Source organism: Sander vitreus, chromosome 2 (assembly GCF_031162955.1).
Source record: "Sander vitreus isolate 19-12246 chromosome 2, sanVit1, whole genome shotgun sequence".
Lineage (NCBI taxonomy): Eukaryota > Metazoa > Chordata > Actinopteri > Perciformes > Percidae > Sander > Sander vitreus.
The window spans coordinates 12460300-12483734 of NC_135856.1; the positions used below are offsets into that span (position 1 = coordinate 12460300).

At 42.5% G+C, this 23435-nt stretch overlaps 1 protein-coding gene across 3 annotated transcripts in view; it reads left to right on the forward strand.

Annotated features, from left to right (window-relative positions):
- The window catches only part of adcy9a (adenylate cyclase 9a), a 33742-nt gene extending 10627 nt beyond the window's left edge, over positions 1-23115 (forward strand). For 2 of the 3 annotated variants that reach the window (XM_078278506.1, XM_078278516.1), the window contains 10 exons: positions 11329-11528; positions 12406-12513; positions 12972-13246; positions 13921-14023; positions 15906-16123; positions 17097-17256; positions 19645-19793; positions 20482-20511; positions 21118-21403; positions 21663-23115. In XM_078278506.1, coding sequence (XP_078134632.1) covers positions 11329-11528; positions 12406-12513; positions 12972-13246; positions 13921-14023; positions 15906-16123; positions 17097-17256; positions 19645-19793; positions 20482-20511; positions 21118-21403; positions 21663-22718 — 2585 coding nt within the window. In that variant the 3' untranslated portion in view covers positions 22719-23115. The remainder of the gene's footprint in view (positions 1-11328; positions 11529-12405; positions 12514-12971; positions 13247-13920; positions 14024-15905; positions 16124-17096; positions 17257-19644; positions 19794-20481; positions 20512-21117; positions 21404-21662) is intronic. The other variant, XM_078278527.1, reaches the window with a different exon arrangement.
- Positions 23116-23435: the final 320 nt, after the last annotated feature.

The window sequence follows — 23435 nt, forward strand, 5'->3', positions numbered from 1 at the left end:
ATACATTATACTGTATTATATTAATCCCAAACAGACGAATCACCTGCGTGTATTGTATTTCATCTTTTTGACAGGTCTGTCCAGTCTTTCCGGTATGTGTGATAGAGACCAAAAGTTGCACATGCTTATTCTTGTTTGTGAGTTCTCAGTCATTCAATGAAGAATTATACAGTGTGACAAATTACATTGCTTGTATTTAACAGACACTAAAGTATTATCTCACAATCAAATAAAGCCATTGAATGACTTACTGGAATGTGACTTGTTACAGGTGGATGCACTCACTACCTGGTCTCATTTATTACTCACAAGATGACTTGCATTTTATTTACTGGTGCCACCCTGCAATAGTATTTGCCCTGGAAATGAAATGTGTATCTTAAAATAACCAGCAAATATTTCAACGTATACATACACACAAGTAGATATTAAGGAGAGAGAGAGAGAGAGAGCGAGAGAGAGAGAGAGAGAGAGAGAGAGAGAGAGAGAGAGAGAGAATGACATTTAACAAAGGTCTTTGGCCAGATTAGAAACCCAGACATTGCGGTTTTGACCAGCAGGCCACCGTGAGTGTTTTTTTTATTTTTTATTTCTCAATGCTGTTACTTTGGGAAAATGTCATGCACATTGCTGGCCATCAAATGCTGGATATGTATGTATGAGTGTCAGACAATCAAATGACAAAAGTGCCTGTGTGTGACTTACTATAAACTTAATTTTGGGTTTGCACACATGGGGCCACATTAATATCTCCCATTTACCTGCTAGTTATTCTGTATTTGGTGTGCATGTGTGTAACATGACAACTGTTTAAAATTCCATGTTTGCGACAGCTGTTTGTGCCAGTGTGGCAACAGCGGCTGGTTGTCTCTACTGCCCTGTGTGTTTGTGCATGTGTGTGTGCCAACTCAAGAATGCTGGAGTGGTTCTGTGTTAAACGGCTGTTCTGAATAATAGATACAGAGTGCAGCCTCAAGCCTGTTAAAAAATCCATGAGCTTCCTTTGCACTGGTTTATATAGCTAAAGAGCTTATAAGAGCAAGCAAGAGAGTTATAGCCATAATGTGGGGGGAAAAGTAAGGATGAGATTTGGGCAATCACAAAGAAAAGAGCGAAAAAAAGAAAGCAAGACAAACACACAAGTCCTTCTTATGGTGGATGGTGGTAGTACAGGGCCAGCTAGGGGGATCCACAAAAACAAAAATTCTGTAAAAGCCCACATTTGGTGGCCTCTGACACATTCTAATGCCACTATTCCATCTGTCATATACACTGATATTTTAATGAGTTTGCCTTACCAATTGTAAACATGTAGTAAATTATTGTAAAGGAGAATTAGGCAAACCATGCCTATTCCTGACTGATCAGAACTTTAAGAATCATTCAACCTTATTTATACATTTTTACACCTTCACTGTAGGATTTATCAAGACATGCTACTATGATAGTTATTGTATTGTTTTCTTATTCAACAAAAGTAAACACGTTTATTTTAAAGCGGAACATGTTTTAATCCCATGTCTTATCTAGCCTATTTATTGGTTTTAAATTAAATTATTTAAATAAACCTATGCCAAAAATAACTCTAAAATAACAAAGCGTGTGAATCTACTGAATCGTTCAACTTCTAGTGGAAAAAACATATATACTTGATCATATGCAGGAAGTTCCTTTATATAATATTTTATTTTTAAAACATGATTTGGGGCATCTGACATTAGTTTGCATAATTGGTCAATGGCAAAAAATACATAAATACATTTTAAACTGTAAACTTAAAGTATGAGGCAGAGGCATAGCCTTAGCCTACATTTTCCTCATATGACATAGGCATGTTACTTCGACAGCATTGCCTGTGTTAGTGTGTGTTTGCATTGCGTCTATGGATGGCTCTGCTGTAAAAAGCACAACGTAAAAATGTGCATTGATGTGTTTTGTCATCAACTATTTTGCTAATACTTGTCAAACACTGACGACGACTGCAGGTCACAACCTCTCAGCTGAGCGTGCGCGCGTGAACGCACACACACACACACACACACACACACACACACACACACACACACACACACCATTTATTTAAAGACCTGAAGCTCTTGATGTTGTGGTTTGGGTTTTTGAAAGAAAAAAAAGATAGCACTGACATACAAAATTGCAATTGCACTATTACGGCCTCTGTGAACGTCAGATAAAAAACTGCAAATTAGTAATGTTTTTAAATGTAGCATTTGCCACAAAACATCTGAGATGTCTGTCTAAAAATGTAAGTACTGGCCTTCAAAAACCTGTATCAGTCTAGTCCAACTATAAACAGCATGTAAAGCACTGTTCCCTGGTGGTCTGTGGAAAGGGAGAGTTGTGTGACATTAGAGGGAAGAACAGAAGAGGGAGGGAGGGAGAGAGAAGAAGAAGGCAGAAGGAGCATGTTTTCAGGTCATGACCCTTTCCCAAGGATTTCCCACAGTCTAGCTGTGTGTGTGTGTGTGTGTGTGTGTGTGTGTGTGACAAATCCATGTCATACAGCAGAATGAATCACACCATGGTATGATTCAAATGAGAACATACAATTCAAGTGTGTTTGTGCTCCCCTTTTTTATGTTATATGAAGAGAAGACTTTGTAAGCAGCGGCGTCGGACTGGGGGCTAAAAGGGGACTGAGTACCCAGGGCCCAAAAAGATGCTAGAATGAATAGCTGTGGATGTGGGGAGGGGCCCATAGAAAATGCCTTTCTACAGGGCCCCGAATTTTGTGCTACGCCCCTGTTCATAAGTATAATAAACCCTGTTGCATATGTGTATTTTAATACCATGCACTGTTAACTTACCAGCGTGCTTCAAGTTGATATGTGGCTAAGTGTGTGCACATGCATGAAACAGAGTGATGTGTCAGTCATCATCGGCCTCCCCTTTTGCAGAGGACCAAGGTTGGTCATTTCTTGCTCAAGGACTGTCCTCTGCTGGTGAGCGACAGCCTCCCCTAGAGAGAAACTCAGAGCCTCTGTGAAGACACACACACACACACACACACACCATTTTGCCTTTATTAGTCAGATGTAATGTTAGTAAAAAACAACAGGAAGAGAGAGGGAGTGACTATGGTTTGGGTATCATTGAAATTTTGTCCATTCTGATTCCAATTCAGCATATCAATCTGTTTTTGAATCGTCGTTCCAATTGTTGTCGTGTTTTTTGAGCACAAAAAGAAACTTGAGAAATCTGTAAGTGATATTGATTCTCATTGCGTTCCAGACTCTTAGTAGCCTAGAAATCTAGACGCACCCTATCGGCAGCAAACGTAATTTGCAGCCAGGGGGTCTAGCAACTCTCCGTTGGCTTGCGAGCTGGAAAGGCGGTGGGGCGGGCTTAACATAAGGACGGCAGAGTTACGACGGATCCGGTCAATTCCCTGCTACTTGAAAACAAAGAAGATGGCTGCTGCTGCTGCTTCTGGATACCCTACTCTACCCTAGGGATGATGTGACAAAGGTCTTGTGTTTGACCCAAACCTAGGAAGTCTGAACCACTTAGGCTGCTTATAGAGGATTGAGAGAGAGATGGAGAGAAAAAACGAAAGGGAGGAAGAAGAGGGAGCGAGTGAGGAACTCCCTGGACTAAAATGATTGCCCAAAAGAGGGAAGGGAGGAGGGATGCATAGATTGGAGGGAGGAATGGGAGCGTATTTGAAGGAGGATCGTGTGAGAGTCTCATCCCTCGGTTCCATCAGCGTGTCCAAATATGGAAGCATCTGCTATTGCACTAGGCCTGTTCTCAAGACCCGCCACTGACCAGGGAGAAAGCTGGAGGGAAGGGAAGGGAAGGGAGGGGGGGTAGAAAAAAAAGAAAGACCAGTGAGAGAAGGTTTAAGTGAAAGGAAGATGGCTTAAAAATTAGAGAATGCGACAACAGAGATAAGACAGACTAGCTAGATAAAAAGATAGGTAGTGAGAGGCTGCCTGAGATCTAAGGTTTGGCAAGACAAAAGAGAAAAAGATCGAGCGATAGTTGAGTAGAAGTTGGACAGTGGGAAGGCCAAATCTACGAAAAAGGGAAACGGAAAAAAAGTTAAAATCTATTTTTTTAGTGCAGGAGTTGTTTATTGTCTGACTGTTCCAAATAGCAAGATGAAAGTGAAGAATGAGAGAGGTTAGATAAAGCACAAAACGCTAAGGGGAAGTTAAGCCACTGCCTTCCTTAATTTTTCAGTTTTGAAGTTGACTTAAGTTGCTTTGATGCTTTATTAGTTTAAGTAAACTAGTGCAGTGCCCGTTGAGAATGTGCCTGTTTGGAACGGGCTGATTGCTTGGCCTGTGGTATTGCTGCTTGTAGAATTCTTCAAAACCAAATTGTACCACAAAATGACTTACAGAAGGACCCCAAACCACTTAATATGCAACTCCACTGTATACCCTATTACTAACTTACTGATTTACCTGACAGAGAACGTTGCAGATCTGCGTTAATCAACCACCAGAACCGGACTGTGTGTGCAGAGAGAGAGAGAGAGAGAGAGAGAGAGACACATGGTGTTGTCTTGTGTCGTATGATCGTTAACAAATTTAACATTTCAGCAGAGGTGTTAAATTCCATACATGTTTGGTGGCTTGACAGTTAACGGTGAAGTAGGGGATTTGATTCGCGGGGGTATTTTGGCGACGGTAATGTTATTAGTTAGCAGTATACTTAATTAACCCGGGGTGAGTCTGATGAAAAGTGATGTGTCTGCCCGGTTCAGCTCTGAGATTTTCTCGCATTGCACAGCGCTCTGAAGGAATAATCGAGATTAGGTTACGTTCTGCCTCTGGTTAGAAGTGGTGAATGTAGGCTACGGCTCACAGCAACCTAATACTATATAGTGTCTGGCTTTTGTTTGATATTTAGTGATGGCAAATGGCTTTTTGTTGAGTTTCCTCTTAGCGAAAAAATAGACACGGAAAAGCGTAGCGCCTTTTTTTCGCCAACCTTATTCCACACAACAGTCGCAATGTTCCTTTCAGCTATCCACTTGTGCTCCAGGAAAGTGAAGAAAAGTAAGTTTTGTATATCCAGCAATCATGTAGCTATTTCGGAAGCAGGAAAAGAGTAAAAGGCGGTAACACCCCCTCTCTGTGTCTGTGCTCACTCAGTGTGCAGTGTGAGAGGGGGAGTGGCCAGCGGCTAGAGCGGCAAAAGCCAATGTGCGCTTCTTTTACCAATATATATTTAACGATATCTTTTGCATTTCAAACAATGTCAAACTTGGCACCGCACTTACTCGTGCCCGTAGCAAGACACCTGTCAAGTTTGAAATCCATCGGACTAACGGTTCGAGAGATATGCGCATAACACACACACAGACAGACAGACAGACAGACATTCCTGCAATTTATAGATAGATGTGTGTTAAGTGTCTCTCTTTGTCTCTCTGTCTCTCAATTTCACGCACATTTTCCCTTTTCTATGTGTGGGACCAGAGGGGAACTGGCAACCTTTGGGTCACTAGGGAAGGTTTTGATCATGCGCTTGGAAGCCGCCATAAAGTCAAAGGTCATTTGTCAGGAAGTGCAGAATCCGGATCGGGACAGCCCTGCGGGGATTGTCTGATTGCTTTAGTCTAAAATATTCACCCAGACACTCTCACAGGGGGACTGCTGAGCAGAACCTGGGGCATGTGTGTGTCTGTGTGTGTGTGTGTGTGTGTGTGTGTGTGTGTGTGTGTGTGTGTGTGTGTGCGTTTTTTTTATTTAAAAATGTGTGTTTGCACACAAGTTTTTTAGAGCAGTGGTTCTCAACCTTTCTGAGTCCAAACCCCCAAGAATATTCAGGTTGGTGTTTGACCTATCACAGACCCAATCACAATCTCCCATCTCCCATCTTGAGATAGAAAAAAATACAATATCTTTACAATAATATGATATAGGCTAGAGGAAAGCAGCAAATCCCTGTATTTGAGAACCTGGAAGCAACAAAGAGATGACTTGGGAAATGATTTAAATGTTTATGGTCAATAATTATCAAAATTGGTTAAGGATAATTTTCTGTAGTTTGATTAATTTACCAGATGCTTCAGTAGTGCAATGTGTTTGAATCTGTATGCATGGCTGTGGTAGTGAGTTAGGAGTGTGTTCATAGGAGAGTCATTTTCTGATGTGTGTGTGTGTGTGTCTATGGTGCGTATGGTCTTCGGGTGTACATGTGGAATGTGACGACTCAACTACGCTTCCTCTCCATTCATCCTTCTATTCATTCATTCATTCATTCATTCATTCACGTGTCGTGTATACACCCTTTACATTTGGACTTGTGGAAGTGACTAGTGCATGTGCTGTGTATGTGTTTGCATGTTGTTGGTGATTTCAATAAAGGAGAATATTTGGGGCAAAGGGGATCACACTGCAGTGCACTACCTTGAATAAGTCATATTCGCAGGAAAGGTGTGTGTGTGTGTGTGTGTGTGTGTGTGTGTGTGTGTGTGTGTGTGTGTGTGTGTGTGTGTGTGTGTGTGTGTGTGTGTGTGTGTGTTCATTCAGATATATCACCATCCAATATGTCTCAGACAGGCAGATGCTGCATATTTCCAGGAAAGGGTGCATTCATTGTGTATAAAGGGCTATGTCCTCTTTAAGGGGGGGGGGTTGTATGTGCACTCTACATACCTACACACACACACACACACCCATCACACACACACACACACACACACACACACACACACACACACACACACTTGAACAACCAAATTAATCTCAACATTGTACAGTTGTACAGCAACTTTTCAAATAAACACAATAAATAGAGACATTAACAATGGACGCACTTATTTTTTTAATATTCTACAGATTACTGTAGTTGCTGCCTAATGCACTTATTGATGCCTGGGTGACACATTAAATGACTAATTAACTAATGATAACAAATGCAAATGTGAATGTACATGCTTTCACATGGGGCTCACTGAATTGTCTCATTAGTATGAAAATGATGTGTATCATTTGCTAAGGCCTTCGCAGTCACCAGATATCAAACAATTTAACACCTGTGGCCGATTCTGGACTGGGCTCATTGTACTGATTAGCACACATTAAATCAGAGCGTGTACACCTACAGGTGTCTCTGTTTGTGTTCAGTAAATGTGGAGTAGAGGGCTGAAATTTGTATCTTGACCCAAAAAACAACTGGACCTTGAAGAAATTAGACTTGAATGGGACCAACCTTAGAATAAGTGATCAAAATATTATTCTCTTATCCAGCTTTAAAGGTCTACTGTTTTCAGTCATTTAGAGCTGCAGTGGGTAGAATGCAAAAAAACACCAGAATTTGAATTAGAATGAGACATCTTCCTGCAGCTCTCCCTCTCCCATCTTTGTTGCACAGGCAATGCATGCACAGAACAGCCAATAGGAACGCTCTTGTTCTCTGAAATGACCTATGATTGACCAAAGTCTCCCGTGATGGCTAGATTTTCTGAAGCCAAGAGTAGGTTCAGAAGTCCAGTTTTCTCTCAGACCACTTGAATTACAATTTGCTGAAAGATTACTATGGAATATTTGCCTAACAATGCCAAAAATAAAGTGCTTACCACAGCACTTTCTGTGGCAGCAATGCATGTATGGAGTGTAACAGTATAAACAATGTACAAGAAAATCACTGGAGCTGGCTTACTCTGGAACAGGCACAAACTTTAAGATGATGAAGCCACACCTAAGTCAGTAATTTCCATGCTTTGCTCATGTTGTCACATGTAGTTTAGGTTGTGTTGGCTCCACAAGCCTGCCAGATAATATTTGAATAGGTGTACATACATACTGTATGGGTATTTCTTTGTCTTTGTCTTTGTGTGTGTGTGTGTTTGTTTGTCTGTATGTATTCTAGTTGTTGTAGTAGCAGTCCTCAGCTGAACCCTCGCTGCTCAAGCCAGCTGGTATGAATAAATCAATAAAAACCATTGAGCTGCATTGAGACTTTAGAGTGCTGGTGTCAGTTTCTTTCCCAGAGTGCTGCCTTTACAGTGCCTAGAGGAGATCAATACACACACACACACACACATGCATGCACTCACGCACACACGTACACACTCACACACACACACACACACACACACACACACACACACACACACACACACACACACACACAAAAGCACACGTGCAGATACACACACACACACACACACACACACACACACACAGACTAGTGTGTTTCAATGACTTTGGCTGCACAAACTCAGTAGTGAAGGATTAGCTCTGTTATGCACTGGCACTTTATTGTCTAGAAAGTAGTTGACACTCAGGCACACACACACATTAACCTGCTGTGCAGAGTGTCAGTCGGAAAACTAAAAATTTTCGGTGTTTATTATGTCAGTCCTTTCCTTCACAAGTCAAGGTCTGTTTTAGAGTTTAGAGCAACCTGTTGATTAAGTTAGAAAGCTGAAATGGAAGTAGACAAGGAATGTGGGTTATGCTAGGCATGCTAAACTCAGTGATCTTCAAAGTACTCTGGGTCTCTTCCTCCCCCTCGCCATCTCTTCGCCGTTTGCCACTCTGCTTTCCGTATCTCCTCTGTGTCTGTGTCTCTAACTCATAAGCATTTTGCTGTAATGAGTGTCTGTAGTCATTGTACGCCTCTACGTCTTCTTTTACTGACATGAAAGTCAAAAACATTATTGAATACATTTTTTTTAATTCAATACGGTACATCATTTGAGGTTCTTCTGTCACTTTAGCAGCCGATCTCAGCCAACTGCAAACTGTAAGATTTTTATGTTATGTTAGAAGGTGCTGGCTGTGCAGATCACTGAGAGTGGGTTTTGTATTCACTAAGGACTCTTTACATTAAGTGTTGTCAGTGGCCTGGGCTGTGCTTCATAGATTTTGTACTTTTGCTTCTGTGGGAGGTTTTACTTTTGTGTAAACTTTAATATCCTCCTAATTGAGAACAGAAGACATTTTGACATGTCACTATAGGAAATGCACAGGTGTAATTAATAAAATGAATGATGTCTGAATTCCATTTAGCTTTCAGGGTCCTGGTATTGTTAATGCTGGATCACTGTCACACTGCCGTGGCTTGATAGGACACTTGCATAGAACAGAGCCATCTTTATTGTTATTAACGCCTGTGCTTTTCTTAATCTGACAAGTCAAAATGTTGGTCGTGGAAAAGCCTTATGGAACACAAATTTTCAAAGTTTCCAACAAGACAAACATTACAAGAAGCAAAAAACGCTTTCAGCTTATTTACTTCTTATGTTATAACATGTACTGACTTTGTATTTTAAGATAATTTGGGGGTACACAACTCTTGCTTCTGAGCTAATGGACGGCAGACAACAGCAGTGAACCTTTGTGTGTGCGTGTGTGTGCGCGTGTGTGTGAGCGTGTGTGGGTCGAGTTCTCATAAATGGCCTTTGTCCAGTCGTTCCAGAAAAATGCAGAGCTTTTTTGTGATTGTTGTGGGCAAAAATCCTTGATTATGCGGCACGTTTTCTTAAAAAATGCGGGATATTTATGAAATTTGATGCGATGAAATTATTGCGGGAACTTGCGTCACTTCGTAACGTTCCCATGGCAACAGGGGAAAATGGCTGCTCTTGTGTGAAGTAAACGCAACATTTTTCAACTTTCTGCTAAGATATATGTGACTTTTTTGCAACGAAAATGTGGGGATTATGAAATCATGTAAACCTTGCATATGTTGCGCGGAAATCTGCAATTTCTGCGGTGAAAGTGCAGCGTATTTGAAAAAATGCGGCCCCCGCATAAATATGCGGACTTTGGCTGATTATGCATTGAATTATGCAATCGCATAATTGCGTTTTTCTGGAGGGACTGTTTGTCGCTTGCTTGGCAAGGCAGGCCTTGGCAGGACTCAAACCCAGAGTTAGAGCTGTTGTTGGCCTACAGGCTGAGAACGTCTGCCAAGTTGACACTGTCCCAGAGCACGGAACAAGAGACACAGTGCTTCCAGACTCCAAAGATAAGTTCATTGTTAGAAACGTATTCATAACTAATTTTATTTACGCAGAAATGGAAGCAGAACAGAAAGCTGTGGTGGAACTCAGTCATGCTCCTTGGTTCTGCGCAGTGGCAACCTTAACTTCTGGTGTATCTTTTTGTTTTTGCATTTTACGGCAGATTAGCCCTGTATCCGTCAAACAGTCATACACCAAATCATAGAAATTATTGTAGCTTTAGTTCCGCCAATAATGATCAGTTTGACTTAGTTTAAGGCAAGTTCTTATTATATCTTAATCCAGGACTGGACTGGGGTAAAACATCAGCCCTGGACTTTTGAGACCCAGACCAGCCCACCACAATCAGCCAGACACCCCCCTTGCCCTCCCCTTCAACACCAGTACATACCAGCCCCTAATACTGCAAAGTTAGATGTTCTTCAGAGAGGGGCACCATCAACTATTTTAAAGGATAAAAAGAAAGTACCAGGTTACTTTATGGCCTACAGTTGCTCCTCCAGTCATCACCGTGCTAACATGGTTAGCACCTTTAGCTGTTTGAACAAAGAGGCCAGCTAGCCAAGTTTCTGTGTGTTTGGACAGGCTGATAGCGACTGGCTGTGGGCCACTACGCTAATCCACTGTTTGTAGATTTCCTTGTTGGCCCTACACTAGTGTGAACATGGCCAGAGCTTTGGCCTGACGTGCAAACATAGTTTGTGAAACACCCAGTATTGCATTACCACTTGCTTGTCAGTATGTGTACATCAACAAGGAGTGGATGATGATCGGCTGATGAGGGCATGTCTGCAACTAGCCACTATTTTTCACAACTGAAAAATCTTTTCTCAAAAAATAAAAAATCACGAATGCCTGTAACTCAGAAGTTATGAGTGGCACTGTGTTGCTGTAAGATTTTAGTCACATCAACATCCAACAGTGTTTATTTCATAATGATATAAAATAAAGAAACACAAGCTAATGTTAGCATCTTTGAAGCTATAACCAGCATGTTAGGTATCTGTACTTGATAATTTACTTAAATAACATAACAAAATTACAATTACACAATCAATTGTCCTGTAGATTGACTTATTGTTTCAGCATCGGATTAGTTTATGCAGATGTGACATGGAGCAATCATCACATCACAGGATTTGTTGCCCAGGGAATGTTTGGTATAGACACATTGCTCATTACTTTGTGGTGGTCCAGCCTCTTGTGTTGTTAAAAGCATTGTGTTCTCAGTGTTACCATCAATAATGATGCTTTTTAGGAACATATGACTGTCTTTTTTGTGTGCTGCAATTCTTTTCTTTTTTCCCCGTCACTTAAAGTCAAACCAAAAAAAAAGTTCTAAACAGAGTGTATTTTTGTTTGTTTGTGCTTTTCCTCAGGGCTGAAAACCTACCTGATCTCAGGAAGGAAGTTGGAGCATGATGTGCAGTGTGGCTGTTCTCAGGTGGGACTGCCAGGCGGAGATTTTGTTGGGGTCAGCCTGTCCTCCTGTCCTCAGCCCCGCACACCGGACCTCATCCCGGGGGGAGCACAGGCTGCTGAGCCCCTGCTGCCTCACCAACCTCCAGACAGGATCAGGGTAAGTCAGAAAAAAAACAAAAAAGTTGAGGGTGGAACTTAAGAGATGGATACCTCTACTGTTAATTCTGTGATGGTTTCTAGTTCCCAAAAAAAAAAGATAACTGCATTATTTCACACTTTGTGGCTGAAAACACAGCTATATATTTTAAATTAGTGTTCACTTTTTCTGTTTGCACCTTTTGGCTAAAAATCAGATTAATAATAATTTACAGCGAAAGAGTGAATGAGTCTTACTTATGAGGAAACAATATCACAGTGCCACAGTGTCCACACTCCAACTAACTCCTATCTAAAGGCCGTTTTACAGTCGCCTCAGCCGAGCTGGCGCGTGCCAATGTGACGTCAAAATGGCGGGCCAGGATTTTGAGTGAGCGTCAAGAGGGTGCGCACCACTCTATTTTTTTCAGCGGCGCGCGACAAAGTGGAAACAGGAAGCATGAACGAGCTTGAGGTTTACCGGATGCCAGGACTCTCCGAGTGACTGCAAGTCTCTCTTGTAAACTTACTGGGTTAAGATGAGTTCTTTTATGGTGAATGAAAGGCTTGATCCGACAAAGTAGGTCATCGAATCAAATCGAAGAATTGACGTCAATGCTGCTGCCAGTTCTGCCGTTGTTTACCTTTTTCTTCTTCTTCTAGTCCATAGAAATAGCAAAGTCTGTAGCCTTTCCTCTGTTCAGGAGAAGACTGCAACTAGTGTTGCGACCACCACGCGCGAGTATAAACAGTTACGGCGCTCCCATGGCGTCACACTGGCGCTCGACAGGTCGTCTGCGGCGAGTTTATCCCATGTTTAAGTGTTGTTGTATCTCAAATTGCTTCTGTGTGGTATGTTTTAATTCGTCAACCTCTCCACTGTCCTTTTGTCTCTCTAGCCTCCCTGTGTGTCCCGTAGTGTGGTCTTGTCTCCGGGGACAGAGCAGGGTGATGATGTGGCCGTGCTGAACGGCTGCCAGGAAGAGCACAAGACCAGCAGTGCCAAGGTACACACACGCACGCACGCACACACACACACACACACACACACACACACACACACACACACACACACACACACACACACACACACACACACACTTAAGAGACCAGTGTGTTTCAACGACTTTGACTGCACAAACTCAGAAGTGAAGGATTAGCTCTGTTATGCACTGGCAGCTTTCGTCTAGTAGTAGTTGACACTCAGCCACATTAACCTTCTGTGCAGTGTGTCGGTCGGAAAACTACAATTTTTCAATGTCTATTATGTCAAGTCTTTCCTTCACAATTCAAGGTCTGTTTTAGAGTTTAGAGCTAGCTGTTGATAAAGTACATTTGTCAAGCTCCCCTTGCATTTCACACAGTCATGCTCTGTGCCCCTCCCTCTTTGTGACCTTTTCTTTGTTCTTCTGAATCTTGTCCCACTCTTCTTCTTTGTCTTCTTCACCTTTTCTTCCCGATCCAGTTCATCCCAGGTCACAGCCCCAGAACAGCCAACGGTCTCCTGAGTCCTCCGCTGGAGGACCCGGTGCGAGCCAGCCAGAGCTCCCTGTGCGACATGCTCCAGGAGAAAGAGAAGAAGACGAGCACTAGCACGGGGACCGGCACCAGTCTAGGCATGGCTGGAGGCACAGGGGCATCAGGCACGGGAATGGACCACTCCGCCCTGATCCAGCTGCGTGCCAAGAACTTCAGAGAAAAGAGCGACGTCCACTTTGTGGATGTTATCAGGGAGGACAGGTAAGAGGTTGAAGGTAGAACTTATGAACTGATAGTGTGATAGAGTGAGTAATGGTGAAGGAACCCATTTGTTCATGAACAAGATCTCATGTTTATATATTTTAACTTTCTAAATAAGTAAGCATTAATTATATGACTATAAACCTCTTTACATAATTTTCATCCTTTCAAGGTATGTATCTATCGACACCAGTTGCCAGTCTATCACAAGGATAAAACATAGCATTTTACATGTCTTCAGACATGAACACAGTGACAACCACGCAAACTCCACATACAGTAGAAAGGCCTCAGTATGCTCTTAAAAGTAGAATACAAACGTTTGCCGCAGTTATTGTCATAAGATAACTTGATAATTTTACATTCAGAGGCCATAGAATACGATTGCTGTGTTCAGATCTGCCCATACAAACGGGCAACGCAGGGTTAAAAATGCCTTAAAAACAAGGTCACAAGACACAAAAGGTTGAAAAATCCCTGATGGAGAGGATCCAGTCTGCAAAATGTTAATATCTACTCAAAGTAGAGTAGATGGGAAAACTAAATTCAGAAGTAAATACATTGGCAATTTTGGTGTCTTTTGTTATCAAAGGTTTAGTTTTTTCAGAAATATTTGATTTTCAAAGGAAAAACATATGACTTTATATATGGTTTGGTTTCTCTGTGGTTCACAGTCTGATGAAGGACTACTTTTTCAAGCCACCCATCAACAAGATCAGCCTCAATTTCCTAGAGAGACCTCTGGAAAAGGCCTATCGCAGCAGCTACAAGGAGGAGGTACACACACACACACACACACACACACACACACACACACACACACACACACACACACACACACACACACACACAAGCACACAGCAAAGGACTTAAGTGCTCAAAGAAAATAAAGAGATTTGAATATCTGCAATTGGGTGAACAGTTTGCTGATGAAGATACTGTGAAATGATCAAACGCTCCAGGACTTTCTAAACTGGCAAAATGGTAATTAAACTCCAGAAACATCAAAGAATAAGTAAACAAGACAACTTATCGGATTTTAAATGTCGATACGGACAGATTTTGCCCAGTACCAAAACAATACTGAAGTTTGATGCCTGTACCTTTTTTGCAGTATGTAAACAAGTGATTAGTATCTCATTACTGAATGTGTGTAAACCTTAGTCCCAATATCCCAAAACATGATAGCAAAATTAGCATCCCGTTGTGACACCTGCCCTCCCTTCATTGTTACCACATTGTTATATACTATACTATATAATACTTCCATCTTGGCAGAGAGACATTGCTGGTTACTCAATAACAAAATCACTCAATTTGTCTTTTCAGACCACACACACACACACGCACGCACACACGCACACACGCACGCACACACACGCACGCACACACGCACACACGCACGCACACACACGCACGCACACACGCACACAAAATAAAGGACTAGTTCCACTTGGCCTGCATTGACCTGTCAGCCTTGCAGCCCCCTGCTGTTACACCAGTGTTACTACAGAGCTTAAAAACACTGACATTCAACCTCTAAGTTAATTTCATGCAAATCTACAGTGATACTCATTGATGACTAGTCTTTGTACTTGTACTGGCTGTGGCTTTCTGGCTAAGCTGTGAAATGAAAACTCTTGATAATGAGTAGCTTTGCATTTGTTTCAAAAATTCTGTTTATATTTTAAAGGTCCCATGGCATGAAAATTTCACTTTATGAGGTTTTTTAACATTAATGTGAGTTCCCCCAGCCTGCCTATGGTCCCCCAGTGGCTAGAAATGGTGATAGGTGTAAACCGAGCCCTGGGTGTCCTGCTCTGCCTTTGAGAAAATGAAAGCTCAGATGGGCTGATCTGGAATCTTGCTCCTTATGACGTCATAAGAACGAAGGTTACCTCCCCTTTCTCTGCTTTGCCCGCCCAGAGAATTTGGCCCGCCCATGAGAAAGAGAGAGACATCATGGCTTGCAAACGAGCAAAGTGGCAGTTGATCAAGGCCACACCCCCACCCTCCACCTTGCCCCCCTCTCTCCTCCTCAATAGCATTTAAAGCTACAGACACAGAAATGGCACATACTAAAGAAAGCTCATTGTGGGACTGGCTCTAGTGGCTGTAATTCTGCACCAAGGCTGAATTTCGGGAAAGAGACTTCAGATACAGTATTAGGAGACCACTAAGGCCTCTATAAAAGCATCCAAAAAGCAGCATGTCATAGGACCTTTAATTTCTTTTCTTCCACTTTTTTATTTATATTGTAGTTTAGAAGATAGCTTTCACTGTGGATTTGCCTAATTATGTGTTTCAGGTTTGTTTTACTTATCTTTATTTGACAAGATGGTCTTACATTTTTATGCTACACACTGAAATAACACTTGTTTTATACATCCACCTTTCATCAGTTCTTTACTATGGTAGCATTATAACTTAATGTAATACTTTACTCTTTCAAAAGCAGTATACACACTAGGGTTGGACATTTATAATATTCAGTATTTAAGCAATGAAAGCTGTTTTTAAATTAAGCCGTTATCTCTTAAGTAGACACTCAAATAATGGTACAAAACCTGTGTATGTGCAGTGTAAGGCGCAGGTATGATTTCTCTAAAACATTTGAGCCACTGCATCTTCTTAGTTTCACATCCCTGTTCCCCTCCAGGTGAAGAACCAGGTGCAAGTGCAGACATTTGCGAGCTCCACCTTTAGCTCCTTCCTGGATGTTCTCCTCAGCTGTTTTGTCTTCTTGGCCCTGACACTGGCCTGCTTCCTTCCACCTCTGGTGAGCCCGGCCACCGTGGGCCCTCCAGCTCCTGCTGCCCTGGCCCTGGCTCCCCTGGCTGGCCTGTTGGAGCTGGCCTCCCTGGTACTGTCCATACGGTAAGGAGGCTGTGTGTTTAAGAACAATGAAAACACATTACATAAGATAATACATTCATGGCCCCAGACCTTGACCATTTTTGTAATACAAAATGACAAGGAGTCTGTGTTTTCCTCAGATATTCTTTTTTCCTGGCAGGATGGAAAAGCCTCTGAAATGTCATTTAGGCTGTTGTTGTCAGTGCTGTGCCATCAGGGCCCTATAATATCTAAGTGTTTGTTTATAAATTGACTGCTGTAGTGCTTTGTTGGATTAAAAGCCTGCATCTCTTGGGCCTCAGTGGCACAGAATTAAACATCACCGATAGACCATCCCATAGCACCACAACTCTCCACTGAAACTAAAACAAATGCTTTTATGTGGTGGTTGGCTCCCACACCACTATGGGTTAACTTCCCAGGTCAGATATGTCTGGCTCATGTTAATTGTTTTGTGAAGGACCAGTATTGGCTCAGAAATTGGCACAATGACATCCTGGTACCAGGTAGAGTTCCAAACCAAAACACACCTGTCTACTTGGAGTTCCCAGTCTTTAAAGTGCTTAAGATGTGTTTTATGTATCTTGTGGTGTGTTTTTTTTGGGTGTATGGATACATCTCTGTGGAGAACATTTGGAAATGAATTTCTTTTCAGTAAATGCCATGCAAAAATGGGCAATACATCTTCGTCTTTTAGCTGGGACTTGGACCGCACAGTTGTGTTTTAATAATGTGTCTTAATAATGAGTGATGAAAGTCTGCTTCAGTTTTTCCCTGACGATGGAGAGAGAGAGAGAGAGTAATAAGGGGAGAGTATTCCTTTTTTCTGTTTGGATTTTGTTTTGTTTTGTTTGTGGATGCTGATTTCGTTGTAATTTAGAATGAACTCATTTTCTTTGGAGCTCTGCTGCTAGAAACGTCTCCTCCTAACAACCTTTGCTCTCCTCTCCTCTCCTCTTCCTCCTCTCCTCTCCTAACCTCTCCTCTCCTGCAGAATGGCCTTCTATTTGGAGGAGGTGATGAACTGTACCCGCTCCCTGCTCCTGGTGGTCTCTGGATGGGTTCCCCGTCACGTGATTGGGGCTGTGTTAGTCTCCCTCCCTGCCATCTCTGTCTTGTCCCACCTCACCTGCAGCGTCCAATTGCCCCTCCAGGTAAACATGTCTGTTGGTGGGTTGGTAGGATAAAAACTGGAAAACGACTGTGTGTGTGAAGAAAATACACTGGTGGTCTGAATCCAGAGATCCTTGGAGACCAGCGGAGCCGTTAGGTGTCATTAGCTCTGAGAGGAACTGTGAAAGGAAAACTTGCTAGGGGGCTTCAGGTGGCTTCGCCTGTGGACCTTGGCACCAGAAATGCACCAGACATTTCTTCTTCTCTGAGTCCATGTGAGAAGGTTGAGAGCTGCCATACTTTGCAGCGTTTTTGTGCTGTTTTGAGTCAAGGCCAAATCCAGCTCTCTCTTTCCAGCTTTGAGCCAACGGCTGCTTGCAAGATGTTTTGCATTTTGATATCTTGTTTTTCCAAGGATTTTCAACACCCCATTTCTCGATCCATGTCTCTCTTCACCCTGCTCTGTCTTTCCTTCCACTCGCTACATCTCTTCGGGCCATGCAGATCAAAGCCGTAGTCTCAGGGAGGGTTGTTAATTAGACAGGCAGTTTTCTGGACCTTCATGCCTTTGAAGATATGCAGTGTTTGTGGGGGAGGGGGGTGTAGGAAAAAAAAAAGATGTTATCCTGTCAATGTAATCATTAACAACCTGTGAATGTCACCAAAATACTAGTCTCACATTGCCAGACCTTCCTCCACAGCGCTGCGGAGGAGGGTCTGGCTAGTCCAGGATGGGAGAAAAACGTGCTCTGGTTTATTGGCATTTCTTTAAACCAATCACAATCGTCTTGGGTGGTGTTAAGCGGAACATGTGTACTTAGGGAGGCGAGTTCTGGAAATCAAATGGCTGTTGAGTGTGTGATAAGGATTTTCCTTAAAAAAATAAGAAGTATAATTTGATTGTTGGTTCTAGCTCGGAGGATGTTTCCCGAATCGACAGGAGTTTAGAATGCCAACACAAAGAAAGCGCGAGGTGAGGGACATCCGGCGGAAACCTCCGGCGGCACTGGAACTACTGTATCCCGTAAATGAAACGTCGTAGATATAGACAACCAAAATACTACTGCTGTCTCTATGTGTGTTTGCTTGAATAGATCCATGGATATTTATTAATATCAAATCAGCATGTTATACCATCATTTCTGCGATACATTATCAAATGTATCGCATAAAATAGGTTCTTCTTCCCCTTTTCTGACTATTATAACTATTATTTGTGATACAATGTGCTCTGACTTAGTTTATATTTGATTTTACAATACAATACATGCAGAGAAAAGACAAAAGCAAACGTGGTATAGTGTGGCCGGGTTGGCTCAGTGGGTAGAGCAGGCTATATATATTATATATATATATATATATATATCTCATATACTGAGAGGTTAATGCCTCGACGCAGCGGTCCAGGGTTCGAATCCGACCTGTGATGATTTCCTGCATGTCTTCCCCCTCTCTCTCCCCTTTCTCACCTAGCTGTCCTATCAAATAAAGGCGGAAAAGCTCAAAAAAATAATCTTAAAAAAAAGCAAACCAGCTGCGCCACGGCGCGTCCCAGAAGCGCGCGTGAAGCGGCTCGCTGCTCCGCTCAGCTAAAGATACGTGCCAGGTCTATTTTCACGCGAGCCGCGGGGCCTTCAGACAGCCAGGCTGGCAGTGAAACAGCGAGAATATCCAGTCAATTTACCAAAACACACGCCCCAATATCGTATACGTCTCCTCTACAACACCACAGACAACGAGAGATTCATCTTGGAGGTGGAAAAACATAAAACGACATCACAGATCCTTTTTATCAGGACAACGGCAAGAGAAGAGAAGGCATGGAGTTTAATTACAGGAGTGCTTGGAGTGGAAGGTAGATACTAGCTTAATACATACGTGATTGTTCTGTAAAGTACTTGTAGAGACAATAAAATCTGTGAGTCAGGCAGCAAGACGCTCCGATTCTGAGACGCTCCCGGTGTGGTATGGCGCGTGGCGGAGGGCGGAACAAAATCCGGAACGCAGCACAATCGCCCACAGTGGAAAATGGCTGTTCCTTAGTACAACTATTATTTCAAACATATTCTTTAACACAAGTTTTACATTTTGCTAAACTACAAGTGCTTAAAAAAAACCATTCAGGTAAAGACACGGCCACCACCAACACTGTTGATGCCAGCTAAAGTTTCAACAATGTACCAATACTACACCACAGTTGGATCAGGAATAAACTCAACTTTTTTTTTCTTTAATTTAGGTGAAAAAGTGTTAGCCAGTAAAGACTAATTACCAGAACCCTTCATTTATTTATTTATTACCTCTCCTACTTAACACACACACAGATGCCTCACAAGCTGAACTGTATTGTGTTTGTTCTGTTTTGCTTCCACACTATAGTCCTCAGTTGCTTTCTTAAGTCACTTTAATGACTAGCCCCTTTTCCCCAGGTGACCATGTTCTTGTGCTGTGCCACCATCCTGGCCATCATCCAGTATTGTAACTTCTGTCAGTTAAGTTTTTGGATGCGCTCAGTCCTGGCCACTGCAACAGGGGTCGCCCTGCTGCTGTTGCTGTACAGCCCCTTGCACAGGTACAGGTGAGCATTTGTTATTTGCACACATACACAAATACCAAAATGCAAATATATGGTACACACATGCAAGTCAACAGATACACGTGCTGTATATATACCCAGACATACATAGTTATACTATCCACGGTATGCACTTAATGTGGCATCTCACATTTAATTCAATTGAAAGACTTGTAATCCAGTCTGAAATATGTAGTCACTGATCATGGTGCAGTAGTATAAAATGCATGAGTGTCTAAGAAATCAATGTAGGCCAAAGTAGTAATTTATAAGCAGCGTGTAAGTGAAAGCTAGGAATTAGGACTACAATGTGAAAACACTAATTTACAACTTTGTGTTGTAATATGTATATGATGTGTATATATATATATATATATATATATATACACACACACACTGCATACAATCCTCATCCACCTCTGTCCTTGATAGCTTCAAGTTTTATTTATACAAATAGGTAATTATTCTCAAACATTTTAACTAACCTAGTTGTTTTGGTACTACATACCTATATATTTACCTGATCTCAGTAAGTAAAGAGGATTTAAAATGATCTGTCTTGTATATGTTCGCTCATGTGTGTGTGTGTGTGTGTGTGTGTGTGTGTATGTGTGTTGTTTGTGTTATTGCATGTGTGTGTGCACGTGACTGGCCCTTTCTCCTGACTGACACCACTCTTGTCGTCTTTCAGCTCCGGTAATAACAGCTCGCCAGTTCATGGGTGAGTGTCTCCGTGGAAACAGCAGGGTTTGATGTATGAGTGACATTTGAAGGGTCAACAGGGGCGACAGCTCTCTTTTATATTTTTCATAACTACAGCTCTCTCTGGCTTTTACTCAGTCTAATGCTTTTCCTTCTCTTTGCTCTTTTCTTTCACCTATCCTCCGCTCTCTCCTCTTCCTCTGTCTCTCCCTTTGTGCACCAGTGGTAATGGCTGGTAAATGTCACTAGTGGTGGAAATGACTCATGAGTATTGGGTGTGATTTATTGAGGCAAGTGGATGAATCTGCCTGATGAAGTTGAACATTGGAGTAAAATTGCAAGAATTAATAATTAATTTCGAGGAACTCACAAATGTATGAACGCTGCACTGGAAATATCCCCTATCATCTGACAACAAATTGTGCCACAGAATGCCAGTTGAGACACCAGTAGCTGTTTTGTTTTTAAGTCTTTAAGTGTGTGGTTGATTCTCCAGCCACCATTTCATCTCTCCTCTTAATCCTGTTAATCATTGTCCTGTTCTGCTGTACCTTTGTTCGCTATTCCTATGTTCACCTTGAACCAGTCTTACTCTTCTTCTGTTTGTTTTTCTTTCTCCGCTCAGACTGAACATCTCCACATCCAGTGATGGTGGTTCAGCATTAGACACTCTTGGCCCTGAACCTCCCCCGCAACCTCTTGACCTTCTGATCCCAGAGGCTGTCCTGGCTTTCTTTCTGCTACTTCTCCTGGTCTGGTTCCTCAACCGTGAGTTCGAGGTCAGCTACCGTCTCCATTACCATGGCAATGTAGAGGCTGACAAACACCGCTCCAAGATCCAGACGATGCGAGACCAGGCTGAGTGGTTACTGGGCAACATCATCCCCATCCATGTCGCTGACCATCTCAAGGTTTTTGTAGTTGTTGAAACTAAAATATAATACTTCATTATGAAGGTTATTAGAACAATGCTTAACAGATATACTTTTTTTTTTATTAGTTTTGTAATCCAGAACGCACTTTTTAAAGGAATTCCAAAAATACAACCTTCTTATTTCTTCCGTGAATAGGTGAAAAGGAGATGAAAGATAAAAATCTTAACTGTCACAATCATCATAAATATATACACATTGTAGTGTTCAAATAATTTCATTTCATTGTTTCCCTTAGGTGACCCAGAGCTACTCCAAGAATCACGACAGTGTGGGCGTGATCTTTGCCAGTATTGTAAACTTCAGTGAGTTCTATGAAGAGAGCTACGAGGGTGGAAAAGAGTGCTACCGTGTCCTCAACGAGCTAATTGGAGACTTTGACGAGCTCCTTCGTAAACCTGAATTCAAAAGCGTGGAAAAGATCAAAACAATCGGTGCCACCTACATGGCAGCGTCCGGACTGAATGTCCGGCAGTTGGCTGAGAATGATGATGACTCTCTACATGCTCACCTCAGGGCACTTTTCAACTTTGCCCTGGAGATGATGGGCGTCCTGGACGACTTTAACAAGAACATGCTGGGTTTTGGTTTCAAGCTCCGTATTGGATTTAACCACGGGCCGCTGACCGCGGGGGTGATCGGCACCACTAAGCTGCTCTATGACATTTGGGGAGACACGGTCAACATTGCCAGCCGCATGGACTCCACTGGGGTGGAGTGTCGGGTGCAGGTGAGCGAGGAGAGCCATGCTGTGCTCAGTGCCATGGGCTTAGAGTTTGACTATAGAGGTACAGTGAATGTTAAGGGCAAAGGTCAAATGAGGACCTTTCTGTATCCCAAAAGTGGGGAAAGTATATATCAAGATCGAACGGAGCTGGGCGCCAGGGTAGGACCCTCGTCTGTGGCATCAACAGCCAATAATACTTCAGAATCTGTTGCCCATGCAGCAGCTCTTCCCCCCTCTTCTTCCACTCCCCCTTCCTCCTCTCTTTGCACACTCCCTCCTCAACCACAGAGCGCTATAAGGCCTTCAAGAGCAGGGCTTGAGCCTGTCCAAGCTAAGTCCACAGAGGTGAGGGAGGAGGGATATAGGGACTCTCCATACCTCCCTGGGCAGTCCCCTGCCACAGACCTTCACCTTCCTCCACACTCTGAACTGGGCCAAGAGCCTAGTGCAGCACAAGTGCCCTCCCAGGTGCAGCCTGCTCCTCTCGCACTTCAAGAAGAGGAGGATGAAGAGGTGGAGGCCAACGAGCTAACAATACTCAACGAGGAGTTTTATGCCCGTCTCTGATCCCTCCTCTTCTCTTCCCCTGTGTTCTGCCCCCCTGCTGCTGACTATCCAGGACCGATTGCAGGTGCAGGGCACGATGTCCCTTCCTTTAGGCGTGGGTGAAGTGTCTTCGGCAGATGAAGAAGAGGGAGTTTTTCACTTCAACACAAACAGTGGCTACAGTGGCTATGAAAATGGCTACTACTGTCTTTCATGGTAATGTTGCCTGAGTGCTGGGGTGAGTTAGACCTGTGTTGAGCACAGCAGTGTATAGGGAAGAAGGCTGAAAGGGGTTCAGAGGGAAGGACGTTTTGTTGGTTTTGTTCTTGATGTTTTTTCTTATTCATTTTTGTTATTAAGTGCCTTCAGGACTAGAACAGTGAACAAACAAATATGAATACTGAACAAAGTTTTAACAATCTTAGACTACAGAACATGCTGTGGTTTCTTACTCCATGCTTTTATTTTCAATGGAAGTATTTCTTAAAAAAAGCATTATTGTTGTGCCATATCATTTCTTTTAACTTGATCAAAGTCTAGACCTTACTTAAGGGAAATTTATTTTAGATTCTATATAAGTGCCAGTGCAGCATAATGGGCTGAGCAGGGAACTATGGGAAGAATGAGGGAATACATAAAGCAGTGTTAATTTGTAATTCTGCTTTGACATGAGGGCTTAAAACAGTATTAATGTGTGCTAGTCTCAGTAAAAAGGGGACATGCTACAAAGCAGGCTGC